Consider the following 15,169-nt stretch of genomic DNA (forward strand, 5'->3'; position numbering starts at 1 on the left):
AGTACATGCAGATGAAATGTTTGCTGAAGAAAAATAAATAAATAAATAAATCGTCTTGTAGGTTTTTCTTTTTGAACTAGTGTGCTTGACTTTTCTGACTTCAGGAGGAGCAGGTCATTTGCACACATGGCTGTATCAGGCAGAACTAATTCACGAGTCTGGACTTGGCTAAGCAGACAGCCCTGAGGGACTCCAGGCTAGAGGGACCATATCTCTGACATAGCATTTCCTGTGGAAAATCTAAAAGACCTGTCCAACAGGAAGCTTTGAGCCCCTTTCAATGAACCTTCACCAAAGCTCACTGACCTGAATTTTGCTATTTGTATCCCACAGCTGACCAATTTGAAGGCTTTGCTGCACATTGATAAAAAGGTCCAATCAAGGTGGCAGTTTCTTGTATTAAAGTAGATCATGTCTATGACCATATGGCCAGGCTAACCCTTCCTGACAAGTCAATGGCCATATGGCCAGGCCGACCCTTCTTGTCTATGGCCAGGCAGACCATGAAAAGGATATTATAGAACCTTCCTGACATGTCTATGGCCATACGGCTAGGCCAACCCTTCCTGACATGTCTATGGCCATACGGCCAGGCCGACCCTTCCTGACATGTCTATGGCCAGGCAGACCATGAAAAGGATCATGTCTTTGGCCAGGCAGACCATGAAAAGGATCATGTCTATGGCAATAAGGCCAGGCTGACCCTTTCTGACATGTCTATGGCCAGGCAGACCATGAAAAGGATATTTTAGAACCTTCCTGACATGTCTATGGACATACGGCCAGGCCGGCCCTTCCTGACACATCTATGGCCATACGGCCAGGCTGACCCTTTCTGACATGTCTATGGCCAGGCTGACCATGAAAAGGATATTATAGAACCTTCCTGACATGTATATGGCCATATGGCAAGGCTGACCCTTCCTGACATGTCTGTGGCCATACTGCCAGGCAGACCATGAAAAGAATATTATAAAACCTTTCTTAAAACTGTGCTGCATCTGTAAAAGTAGGCCGTATTTGGTCATGAAGTCAAATAATTGATTATATATGATCTTTTCAAGTAAGTTAGTGAGCAGCTAAAACATAAGTCTTGTGGGTTTGTAGGAAACCAAAACATAGAAAGATGGAATGTTATGGTGAACTTAAACTTTTGGGTATCTATGCTTGTGATAAGAGACAGACTATGCATAACAGAGGGCATGGTGCTTTTAAGAAATTTAGTTTGTAGTGTTGAACCTTTTGGGGTGTTGCCACTTTTATCTAACTTATCTAAGAGCTGCTTAATGCTACTGCTAGAAATTTGGGGGAGGGGTAGTGGGTGAGCAAATAATCAATCTGACCAGATTTGTAGTTATCTGTCACTCAGTTTTAAATTAAACTGCTTCACCAAAGTTAATTAATGAGACACTAAAGACAGTCATGTTTCAAAGGAAATGAATGCAAGGTATCTTATGTCTGTGCCAAACCCACATAAAAACTACTACTGTTATGGTAATGCAACATTTACTCCAAATGCCTACAAACATCTGTATGATTCGACCCAAACATCTGGAAGAACTTCAAAGTGAAAGTAGTTTTTTAATATAATTGGTGCAGCAGTAGATTCTATGAGTTAATTGTCAGTAGGCCTCTGTCTTATGGAGGGTGGCTTGCGTAGGGTATGGGAGCAACATGGGTGTATTTGCTGCTGTATTTAAAGGAAAACTACACCTTAGAACAAAAAAATCTATTTTTTCACTCCATTTCTGTTTTCTGAGCTATTTATCACCTCAAAATCAATCTACGTCTTATAGAATTTTAATGTTTTTTGCAAAATGGCTGCCAATCGGGCTTGACATATCAACTTGATCTTATTTATCTTCATGCCTTTCTCTTTCCCATAATCCATTTCAAGTCTGTTTTTATGAGTCATGCTAGACATAAGGAAATAGTGGTGTATTCCAATGCCATTGACATATAATGGGTGGCCTAATGGTTAAGGTGTTTGCCTTATAAACACGAGGTGCAGGGTTTGAGTCTCACAAGGGATAATTGGCTAAGCTTAAAATGGCTCGAAAGGGCAGTTAGCTTAGTACTAACCTATGAACATATAATGCGATTCGTGTCAGTCACCTTCTGTAACAGGACTGTTTTTTTTATTTCTTGACTGGCCATTATGTGTGTATGTCTCTCAGAGCTTGTTTTACAGTAACTAAGGAGTTACAAAGTTGCAACCAAAACAGTAACTAAATTGCAGGCCTTTGTTCGAAGTATCTTTTTGTAGTCCAAGATGAATTGACAGTGCCCTCCCCCCACATTTTGGTAAATGTGTTGATACTTTACAGGAGCAAATATTTTCAGATTTTTCTCTAAATGTCACATACATATTTGATACCACATTTAAGTTGCTTTAAAATGTAAAGTAGTATAAATGACAAACATTCGAAGTTTAAAGCTGAGCATTTCAATACAGTGATGCTACATGTAAATTTGTTTAAAAAGGTGACAGCTGCCCTTGAATCACTGACTGATCTAATTGCTCTGTTTTGCTATGAAAAGCATGGCTACTTTCCAAACAAATGTGGTTATATTCTTCTCTTCAATAAAGACAGTGAAAGACAGTTTTACACCTCTGTCTTTTCTACAGTGGCTGCACAGCTCCTGATATCAGCAAGACTAACTACCCATATAAGATTGTCAGCAGTGCCTGACAGAGATTTCTGTGTGTCTGTGGTATGTCATACAGGCGCAGACAAATTCCTCTGCAAATTATGTGAGAATTTAAACTTAAAAAAAAGGTGGTGGTGTTTCCCTTCCTTTGATTTCAAAGGAACAAAATTAAAATTTTCTGAAGTACAAGCAGGTTTCTGGTACCTAAACAATACTGGAATCATACTGTAGGGAGAAAAGCAACTTAAGAGTTGAGTTAAACTGTAGAAGAAGGTGGAGTTTTTGTTTAAGGTACATTTAAAACGATGTGCTGCAAATACATTACTTTTTTTTTACTCTTAACTTATCTGCTCTTTTGAGAAATGTGATCATATTTTGTCTGATTTTTATTTTTTTTTCTATAGGAAATGTCAGAAACAGTTCTGGCTACCAGACATCCAGCTAGATGGTAACTGTTTTGCACAGAATACATTTGGAGAAGGTGAAACCATTTTTGGATTCTTGAATTAATTTATCCCAGCAATGAAACAAAGCTGTATCTGAACAAAACTTTGCATTCACGACGATAAAGTGACAGACAGACATTTCATATCATGGACACTTTTCATCTAGCAAACGGTGAGTTTCTTGCACTAAGTTAAACTGTTATGTTGAAGAGGTGTGTGTGTGTGTGTGTGTGTGTGTTTCTGTAACTGTGTGTGTGTGTGTGTTTCTGTAACTGTATGTGTGGGTGTGTGTGTGTGTTTCTGTAACTGTGTGTGTGTGTGTGTTTCTGTGTGTGTGTGTGTGTGTGTGTGTGTGTGTGTGTGTGTGTGTGTGTGCACATTTGTACATTTAAGCATTATGTTTAATGTACAAGACAGTTTTCGAGACACTGTCTAGGAGATTTGCTGTAGTTGATGAGTAGATGAACTCACTATGCAGGTGAAGAATGAATGAAACAAAAACATATGCACAGAGTGCAGCTTGTTAGCAGACTTTAGCCTTAAATGATATATTAACTTTATCTCATGACGTTACACAGTACAGTCTCAGTAGCACCACTGTTTATGTCCTTCCTGTTTCATTTCATAGCTGTACTCTTTGGTAAGTCTATATATTTTACAGAATGTTTTTAAACTTTATTTGATGATGTCTAAGTAAAAGTAATGTGCTTTTAGTATATCTAATTTTACTCTCCAGGAAAGGTAAAGTTTATTGCTAAAATTAACATTTTAAATACATTTAAAAAATGGTTATAACTTATTGCAGAATACAAATAAATCTGGATGTAAAGAAAAATTGCATGCTAATTTTGTGATGCTAGTACATAGCATGTAGCTGACAGTACCAGCAGGTAATATGATCTACCTGCATTCATGGCAGTTCTTTTGCCAAACACCTTTATTGAATTATCACTTATGACATAAGCAAATTTACATTCATATAAAAATAATCAAACTACATTAACATAACACACATTATACTTCACATATATTGTTGTATATCATATAACTTAAGCTTCAGTTCCTGCCTTTGGGGATCATACTTTAAGTTTTCCTGCAGTGTCTCTGAATTGGCATGTCTCAGACAAGTCATGCAGGCTTTGCAGATGAACAGACAGGCATCCTACATATAGTCATTCAGTTCTGGCATGCTTATAAGTGCATTTGCAATCCATCTACCTATTGTGATGGCGCAGAAGAATTTCTGTTTTTCATATTATGGACCCAGGTTGATTATCAGCCTGTGTACAGGGGATGGTGCATGGCAACAGACAGTCAAGCAGGCAGGGTCCCGCTCTCTTTTCTCGGAGAGGAGAACTGAGGGTTACATCACATCTTCCTTTTCTCATGTTGGAGATACAAGATATCTAAAGAAACAGGGAGGTTTGTGATATGACTCCCTAAAGAAAACAGCACTCCCAAGTGATTGCCATTGCAGCATTATATTCGGGGATGCTTTTTGATATGCTTCTTGAGACGCTTTCTTGTTTATTTAACAAACAGATACCACTGCCCACTAAAAAGCTGAAGCAAACAGCACCATGAAATGCAAAGTCTTCTGTAACCATGGGTATAATTGTCTCATGCAATAAAGAGTACTAGAAGAAATATGTCCCGAGATGAGAAAAACACTTCCCTTCAACTGATTTTATCAGAAAAACAAAAAAATGTCACTGGAGAAATTCAGCAGAAAAATGTGAAGTTTGATGACTTTATGCTGAGTTCACCTGTAAGGAAGTGGAAGATTCATGAGACACACTTGGATCATTATGACTGTATCCAGGTACTCTGGTGTGAAACAAGGTGCTAATGTAAAACAAAAACTACACATGGTGCAGAAAGGCAGGTTCATTGTACCTGCAAGGAAAACGCGTGGATTGTAGATGCCCAGAAATGCTGCGATACCAATGATTGCAGTCATTTTGTGCTGCAACATCTGCCAAGATGGTTAGAATTGCCTGAATCTGTAATTAAACTGGAAATGGCTCACAGAAATTTTCAACATGGTGCCCCTGATTCAGCAGCCCATCCTAGAAATATCTTTATTAAATCTGAAACTTTTTCAGTGATGGAATAGGTACAATAGGTACTCTCAACAATACAGCACCCTGGAAAATCTGTACGCAGACAGCAATATTTTAATGAAAATGATTATTCAGTTGAAACTAGAGAGCACAGGGCCCAGTTTAGAAGTGTCAATAGAAAATATCAAATCAGGAGACAACAGGTTGAGTTAGTCTTCATCTATTTTACAGCTGTTAAACTGGGAAAAACATCTGCGGACCTTGGTCCAGGATGACATGTGGCTATTGCAGGTGAGACTGACTGAAAACCCAGACAAGCAATACTCACTTTTATGAGAAAAAAACAGATGAAATATAAAATTTGTCTACAGATATAAGGCAGGAGGGGGCAAAAGTGAGGAGAAGCACAAAAAATAGTACAGAGAATACCGGCGCTGGACAGTGTAGCAGGTCCTGGAAACAGCAACGAAAATGTGAAAAGATAAGTGCAAGGTGCTGGACTTAGGTGCTTGGGTCTTTGTATTGTTGGGGTCATTCTCTGTCTAATTGAGTTCTTAAGTCAAAGCGTGAATTAATTTACTGAGAGAAACGGGAGCTCAGAGACTGACGTGTACTTGTGTATCAGGCATAATCAAAGTGATCGCTCAAAGGCCTAACAAGATTTGATACAAATGTAATCCAGCAAACTCATAACAACCCTGTTTATTCACATCAAGTATTTTGTTGGTTGGTTTTGGAGATGTAAGTACCACATGATCTTACAAGATACATGAGTAGAATCTTGTCAAATCAGGAGACATGCACAAAGATTTTAAGCCTTTAGCACACAATGGTATCACAAAATTGCACTGGGAATCCAGCTACAGTGGTTGAAATTGTTATGGAAGTACAAATAAGGACATAACCGTGGCTCGGGTTGTTGTTGAGAACAATCTTACTGTTAAAATGTTTTAAAAAAGTGATCCAAAGACATGTTAAGAGGTTCAATTATTTGGCAGCATCTATATTTAAGATAAGGGAGACAGAGCTTTGCACTGTTTAGCATTTACAGGTTATCTTAATATGACATTTAATATTATTATTGTTATTATTATTATTACTACTGTTGTCTAATGCACTGCTTATCGGCCAAGCTTCCTGTCCAGGACCACAGAGCTGTTTACAGGTTACTCAGTCTGTCTGTCTCTCTCTGTCTCTCTCAGATATCCCTAAAGATGCTGAGATTGGCTCCCAAACCCTTATTATCTATCACTGTCTCTATGACTTACTTATTTCTTACATATAATAAACAATAGTTACTTTCTACTTACAAATGCACTAATGGTTGGGGTGGCAGGGTGGGGTGGCCTAATGGTTAAGGTGTTTGCCTTACAAACACAAGGTGCAGGGTTTGAGTCTCACAAGGGGTAATTGGCTAGGCTTAAAATGGCTCGCAAGGGCAGTTAGCTTAGTACTAACCTATGAATGAATGAAATTACAATTAGGTCTTTCTTGAATAAACATGAGCACCGTGATAGACATACACACACATTCATGCATGCACACATAAGACATGTCATAGAAGAAACTTTTCCCTTATAATTATTGACAGGAAAATACAAGTTCCATTTACGGAAACCTAATGCAGTAAATCCTCCCAGACATTCGCACCAGGATGATGTACTGTAGGCAGCAAATTCTCATAAAACTGAAATACCTGTCTTTTCCTTCAGAAAAATACAAAGAAATTCAAAAGTTGCAGGTAAGAAATGTTAATTTACAGTTTCTCTGATGTCATAGCTCTTTGAGGGTTAGGTATATCCATTTTTTATTACACAACTCAGCTAAACTCTATGCCTTTTATTAGCCCCATTTCACAGCAAAATTGATGAAAAGCAAACTAAACCTGCCTTGAAAAATAACTGAAAGTTAGCTTTGTATGCTTGTGAATGCTATTTGTCTGCCAGAAGATTCGCCCAACAGAGAACAGCTGCTCATATGAGTCACAAACCTAAGTTACAAGCTTTTCTGAAGGCACTGTCTCTTAATTTACACAAAACAGTAATTTACACAAAAATGTAGAGTAACGCTAAAGGCAGACCACAATTACATGGATTAAAGTACAAAAATAAAACAAATCTCTGCTACAACTCTAACACTAAAGGCAGACCACAATTACATGGATTAAAGTACAAAAATAAAACAAATCTCTGCTACAACTCTAACACTAAAGGCAGATAGTACTATTTCTGTTAAGTCTGCCTCAGTCCAGCTACAGCCTTGTCCTACATAGTTCACAGACCATGGGGCTACATTCTTTAGAGGTGTTAGGTTTCCTACGAAATAACACTCAGTGGACACCTGCACAGATCTAATGAAACTCAGAGAAGGGACCTCTGCCAAAGCTTAGCTGATCCATAGAAGATTTGGAGCAGTGTTTGACTCTGTGGTGACTCATAAAATGTGAATGTATGGGGCGCGCAGTCAACAAAACAAACAAATGACTAAAACGTACACACACACACACACACACACACACACACACACACACACACACACACACACACACACACACACACACACAAAAAAAAACTGTAGTGGCCACTACAACTGTGACTACTTTGCACACATGCAATCCTAACAAATCTTACTGCATAACCAACTGGGGCAGGAGGATGGCATAACAGTTCAGCTATTTACCTTACAGCCCCAAGGTACAGGGTTTGATCCTTACATGAGGTAATTGGCTAATTTTATATCTCCCATGTACTGATACAGGACTCCAGTTCAGAGTGAAATAGCAGCTACTGTTCCTGTACCTAAGCACATAACACCCAAGACTTTGTTATTCAGGCCGACTGAGGGCTACTGCAAGCAGATAACCAAAATATAATGACTGCAACAGTGAAACACGAAGAACATCATTTAAATGAAAGTTTTTTTATTTATTTTATTTTATTGATATAAAAGACCTTACCCACCCCAGAAACCAGTTTACAACAGTGATTCTCTAGAACTAAATATTCTGATCAGGTCATTGTAGATGGGAAATATTGTTTGAATTCTACTTCTGTTTGAAATAAGAATCTGCAACACCAGCTATGTACTCAGGTGGGAGACTCCTCCCCAGCACCCTTTTTTTATGCAGTTGGCTATAAGATTATAGCACCTCAGTTAAAGGGGGACTTCATCTGTGAAGGAAGGTATGTATAACATGCATTTCAGATGACTGTGCTGCTCACAGCTGGTCAGTACACAGGCATCTAACTGCGATATGCAGTTAACTTTACTTAAATGCAGTCATGTCATTAATGGTAGGTCAGAATCCAAGAGATTCAATTTCCTTGGAGGATTTCCATGCATTTTGTTTCATAACAAAGTTACTAATTCAAGGTGTCACTGCAGATATGTGAAGAGAGCCCTTCCTGGTGGATGGGGAACTGCAAATTCACACCTAGGGTAGCACCTATGACCCTTATGGACAGGGGCAATCCGTAAAATACTCAAGGCATAGGCACAAACCTTTGCTATGCTAGTGACCATATATCGGGTAAAATTGGGAAATATCCGCTAGGCTTGTAAGAGCTCTTAAACAGTTAGCCTAGTAATCTCCTATGAACCTATGTACAACTGTATTAAGTGGCAGTTAGTGCAGACAACTTGGACATGGCTAACAAGATGCCTGCCTATAGTCCAGGGTTTGATTCGCTAAGTATCCCTTTGCCTAGTGTATGACTGTCCAACTCACAGAGACATTGCTTCTTGGATGAGCCTAAGTAAAAACTCCATGTGGACCAGCGCTTAACAAAAAAAGCACAATTTTATCAACTTCTGTGAAGGAGATCTACACCCACAGCACTATAAATGTTTCACAGAATACTGTGATTAAGATGCAGAACCAATGCCTGGTGCACAGTTTGGGAGTACTGCCCTCCAGGATGCTGGCAGAACAGCTTTTGCACAAATGTACTGGTTAGGTTGCACCATTTATGTGCAAAAAGTATTTCTTCTGAAAGAAGAAAACTTTTGTCATAATAAAACGTCTGTTTCCTTAGCAAACTCAATATGTTTAGTGTACTATTATCTGATCTGTCACTTCATAATACCTAACAGATCATTATGGTATTTCTGACTAATATCTGTTTGCAAACTTAGGATATAATGTACTATTTGTAACCAAGGCATGATCACTTCACTGCGATGACCATGGTTTTGTGTGGTAGTCTCTTTTTATAGTTTTGTAAAATGTTACATGGTTCTTGCCCTTTTTTCTTAACAACTTAAGACAATCTAATAGTTTTTTAATGGGAATATCAGTACTGTATTTATCATGCCCTAGTCATTTTTGATTAGCTACTTTCATTAGCAATGATTAATGTCCCATCATCCCTGAGACAGATGAACCCAGAGAATGCTGGGAAGTCTGACATATGGTTCATTCAGTTATATAAGGTCCTAGTTAAGAGAAGGCTATTGTACCCTACATCACCAGAATGTGTTAATAACTCTGCTAAAGGGGAGCTGCTACCTCATACCTGCTTAGATTTATATTTTTATGTTGCAGTCACATAGCAAATAGATTAATATTTTGGACAACTGTTATTGTAGACTTTATACTGCCCTCATATCATAAAACAGGTGACTGTATCATCACATGAAATGTCAACAATCATTTCATAAATTAGGTAAATGCAACCTTTAGATACTGTTTGATGAACTACTGGCTGAATGTTTGCAATTACAGGACGATGCTTTACTCCTTGGGATATTCTGTTGTTAATCAAATTTGTGATATGCAGCACATTTTATGTACATTGTCTCACAGGTCTGACATCTTGTTGTCTGTCACAGTGCTGAAAAATCCACACATGGTGTCGACACCCCCCCCACCCGTCTTCAAAGAAAAACTGAATGGGTTTACATTGAAAGGTTTAAAACCATTATATGCAACATTTTTGAGAATAATTCTTGACCAGTGGTTAACAGTATGAAAGACAGATATGAAAAACAACAGAAAATCTGAGTGCAAATACATAAATATGTATATAGAATCAAATTGGCCACCTGAGACCATGTATCAGAAGTGGATGTAACCCAGTCCACAGAGCTAGCCGGTTTTCTCGAAAAACCAGTTAATTTGGAGAAGTCTGAACCATCCCGGGTTATTTCACCAGATGATTGTTTACTCTAAGTAGACAAAGAAATGTACAGTCAACAAATACAAATACAAGACGTGCACAGACAGAAAATGACTGACATGTACAGCAAACACTGAACAAAAAATGCTGAAGAACAAACAGAAGGCATTTATACAGCAAAGCAAATGGGAAAAGTATACACAGCAAGGAAATTTTAAAAAGTAAAGGGAAAGCAGTCTTGTTTAATCTGAATGGCAAACATGTTGACAAAATGCAAGATTCTGGAACCAGTTTGTCTTTTTCCAAATACATCAGTTCAGGAGAACGACCTTAAATGGCCATTTTTTTTTTTTTATATATATATTTTTTTACTATTGCTAACGGGAGAAGGGAAGCCAGTGACAAGATAAGAAACTTTGGCGTTTTCTTAGTTGTCAGTTTCTAAGCAAAGCATTGGGTAAACTGAAAGGGTGTCGTAATGCCACTAAAGCCTTTTTACTGAAGCAAGGGTTTCAAGGGTGATACAGAGGTCATGCTGCTAATTGTAAACCATGGAAACCCAACAGTTACCACCACTCTTGATGTAGATGTTGACTCTGTTACATAGTGAGCAGTAGCGATGGTAAAAGCTCGCTCCCGCGAATATCGCCAGTCCGTTGATTTTGAGTCGTCAGTGAATGTTCTTGTTTTAAAAACATCATCTTCTTGGCTTCCAAAAGTTCTGCCCCACTGTGATACACCCTGGGCATCGGACAACTGTGAAGCTGTTGTAACTTCTTTATCAACAATAATCTCTTCTGGGCTAGAATTCTGAGACGCTGCCTCAGTAATGACAGATAAAGGCTCTGACAATTTTCTTTCAGGGCGTCGTATTTCAGTCCCCTTTGTGGACTTGTCACTAGTTTCTCGCTGCAGCATTGCATATTCGGCCCCCACTGGAATGATTTTCACTGTTTCTGATGCTTCTTTCTGCACCTTTCGTTTAGTGTCAGACGCTGCGACCTCTGCTTCTCTTTTAACATCCTTAGCCTTAGTTGTTGTCACTGACACAATCCTTCCAGATAAAGCATCATACGATTTTCCCAGGACATAAACTTTCTGTTCTGGTATGTCTTGTTTTGACTTCGTTTCACTTTTTAGTGCTTCAAGGTCCCTGGCTTCCCATTTGCTGGATTGTGACACAATTGATGTTACACCACTTCTACTAGTAAGTGCCTCATCAGCTTTGCATGGCACAGTGCTTTTCACTTCACCTTCTACTAGCTTAGTGGGCATTTTGTCTACAATAACCCAGTCCTCTGTGCCCTATATTTGAAATATAAAAACTAAATTAGAGAATCTGAATGCTGCCAAACACTAGAGGAACTTGATTAAAATGTAACTGCATCACTTTCTTGCCATGCTATCGTGACGGTTTATATCACTGCACATTGTAAAGCCAAGCTTATAGTTAAACATACTGTAGTATAAACAGTAATACCTATGACACAACTACACATGCTGTTGTGTTATATTGCTATGACCACACTGCTTAGCAATTTTTTATTCAATAAAAATTAAAGTAACAGTGAAATGATATCTTTTAAAACATAACAGCTATATTGAAAAGTAACCTCTGGAGATGACGCAATAGTCCTGTGAACTCCAGTTTGCCGCGTGGTCAGCAGTGTGCCTCCGGTTATTTCATCCTTTACCTTCTTGCCGATTTCTTCAGTCTGACAGGAAAACAATGAATACTGTAACACCGCCTAAATTACGTTATGCAACTGCTTTTATGTGGGACACTGCAAATAATTATATTGATATATGGCTACTTCATACCCACATTTGTGATCCAGTATTTGACATTAGTCATCTATCTGAATGCACTTCATGTTAAGACAACAGATGGTACAACACAGTGACCGCACTCTAATGTATGCATTGTGTTACCAAGCTGTACATTTAGCTACCAGAATAAGTTAGAAGCCTCTGACGTAACTGCCAATACATCTTAGCACTTTCTATTAGCAGTTAGCCCTATAAGAATATGGCCTGCTTTCAGGCAAGACTCACAGTGGTGTTTTTACAGATCATGGGAAATTTGAGCAGGGCATCAGGGAAACTGCCAAGCTGCTCCTCCAACAAGTTAACTACCCCAACTCAGGTAGAAACTTTATTTAAAATATAATGACTACACACACAGCTGTAAAACAAGTATTCATGGCATTTAATGATTAACACACTACATAATGCTGTAATCATGTGATTAAGTCTGCACTAATGGCACATTAATATACACAAACAAGTTTGCATAAAAATACCAAAATGCCACAATAGCACAGAATACAGCTTGTGCATTAAAACACATGCACCGTAATATTCACTTTCTTTAACCTTCAAGTTACCTGAATCACAGTTGTTACTGTGCTTTGTCTCTGCACTGCTTCATACTCCTTATCAGCTTTCTCATGGTCTTTGGTCTGGAAAAATAGGAAACAAGCAATACTTAGTTCAAAATCAGAGCCAAAACATTGTAATTAAAACACATGGATTTTTTTTTAAATTATGTGATTGTAGTTAGATGTGAATTGCAGCTAAGTCTTCTAGTTAGTTAAATTGCATGACATGATAACTTTATGACACGTAGTGTATCATCACAGTTTGACAGTTTCTTACATAATGCCATCTTTCAAAAAATGGCATCTCAGTCATTTCTTACCTCAGATTATTACTTCCTTAGGATTAAGCTGGGCTCAATGATGTTTGTCAGTTACGCTACTTACGTGTGTGTGTGTGTGTGTGTGTGTGTGTGTGTGTGTGTGTACGCACGCGTGTGTATGTGGGTGTGTGTGTGTGTGTGCGTGGCGTGGGCGTGTGTGTGTGTGTGTGTGTGTGTGTGGCGTGGGCGTGTGTGTGTGCATGTGTGTGCGTGGGTGTGTGTGTCTGTGTGTGTGTGCGTTTGCATCCACGTGTGTGTGTGTGTGCGTGTGTGTGTGTGTGTGCGTGGGCGTGTGTGTGTGGGTGGCGCGCGCGTGTGTGTGTGTGTGTGTGTGTGTGTGTGTGTGTGTGTGTGTGTGTGTGTGTGTGTGTGTGTGTGTGTGTGTGTGTGTGTGTGCGTGTTTTGGTGAGGGCTGCTTCCATACCTCTCAACCTCTTAGACCATGAAATCTGGACAAAGCCATTAATAAAAGTGGGACAAAGGCCAAAATATAGGAACACATTTTAAATATTGCTCTTATAAACTTTGAAAGTAGATAGAGTAACAGGCCATGCATTAGCATGAATTTTCTGAAGGGTATTAAGTCTGAAACTCAAATGTCATTATTTTCTAACTTTATTCTTTAAGCATCTGCCACTAATTTGCCATAAAACCACAAACTTATGAAAAACAGACCAAAAATATGAAGCAAAAATCTGGACATTCTGCGAAAATCTGCACAGTTGAGAGGTATGCCTGCTTCAGAAGTGGACTTGTTTCCAGCAGGTTATATGTGAAACGAGAGCCCAAGTTAGACATTTGAACCAAAAGTACTTATGAAAGACATCTGGTCAGCAAAATGAGTAAAAAAGTATTGGCACTGGGTCGTATCCCACAATTTTACTGCAAGTGGGAAGAGTTACTATAAGACATGCAAATTCAACACTAACTGGCTGCCTAGATTTTGGGCCACACATGTCCACTTTCTGACAGCCTCTGTCCAGATTTTTGATGTCTGCAGGTTCCAGTTCAGCTTAACAGACTGAAGTCTCCAGAACTTGCAGTTTTATAACTTCCTGCTAAATGCCTCCAACCTTTCTTTATGGTGCTATTCTTAATTCATCCGGATTTGACCTTTGAAATCCTCAGGATCTGCCTCTGGATTCTTTTCTCAAGTTACCTCATTCTCCCTCAGATTTCCAGGAGCTTCTGTCACTGTATTTTGAAGACATCACCTCAGCAGCATTGTCGTCTTTTTATGTACAGTAATGCATTGTCACCGCAGAAAGGGAGCTGCTTGCTGCCTTCTTGTTTGATTAGAAACTGCTAAGCCAAATTAGATAGTTTCCTTCTGTTCATTTGGAAGCTGCCAATCTAAAGGAATTGCTGTGTTGTGCTAAGACATACACTATTTCTGAAACTGTACACTCAGAAATATTAAAAAAAGCGTTTGAGTGACATTGCTCAATGACATAAAAACTCTGCTTGAAAAAATGTTTTAACAGACATACATGCGTTTTGGCAGCAGAACTTTATAGACTCGCCCTAGAGACTTTTGGTAGGAAATCCCATTTTGCATTTTGAACCTAGCTTGCTGGGTATTTATTGTCAGTTACTAACATCTGTCATTCTTCCTGCAAGCAAAGCTGTATAGTCAATCCTGATTGAGTCATATCACAACTTGAACTAAAAAATTGCAGTCTGCAGACCATTTATAGGTTCATAGGTGTTTAATAGGCTAATGACCACAAGGGCCTTTTTAAGCCTAGCCATGCATCCCAAATCTCTGACAAGTTCTGATACCCTTGATAAGTGTAAGCAGGGGCCTGGGAGATGAACCATTTACAGGTTGCCTGTGTCCATTAGAGACATAGGTGCCAAACCAGGGATGCATTCCCTGTTCCTCATCTAATTATCTAAGTTGTACTTGAATTCAGTTTGGGAGGAACTCTGCTTCACATGGATGGGGAGCCTCTTTCATAGACAGGGTAGTCTGTGGGATACATACCTGTCTCTCCAGCAGGCCCTACATATACAGTGGATATAAAAAGTTTACACACCCCTGTAAAAATGCCAGGTTTTTGTGATATAAAAAATGTGACCACAATAAATCATTTCAAAACTTTTCCCACCTTTAATGTGACCTATAACCTGTACAATTCAATTGAAAAAGAAACAAATCTGTTAGAGGAAAAAATATAAAAAATACAA

The 15,169-nt window shown here is 38.8% G+C and overlaps 1 protein-coding gene across 1 annotated transcript in view; it reads right to left on the minus strand.

Annotated features, from left to right (window-relative positions):
* The window catches only part of EPB41L3 (erythrocyte membrane protein band 4.1 like 3), a gene marked incomplete in the record, with an annotated part of 1,523,429 nt that overhangs the window by 239,430 nt on the left and 1,268,830 nt on the right, over nt 1-15,169 (minus strand). Inside the window, 4 exon segments of the mRNA XM_044066506.1 lie at nt 10,205-10,327; nt 10,849-11,583; nt 11,892-11,993; nt 12,666-12,740. Of these exon segments, the coding sequence (XP_043922441.1) occupies nt 10,205-10,327; nt 10,849-11,583; nt 11,892-11,993; nt 12,666-12,740 (1,035 nt within the window).

Source organism: Protopterus annectens, chromosome 3.part1, assembly GCF_019279795.1.
Source record: "Protopterus annectens isolate FY-2018-M chromosome 3.part1, PAN1.0, whole genome shotgun sequence".
Classification (NCBI taxonomy): Eukaryota; Metazoa; Chordata; order Ceratodontiformes; family Protopteridae; genus Protopterus; species Protopterus annectens.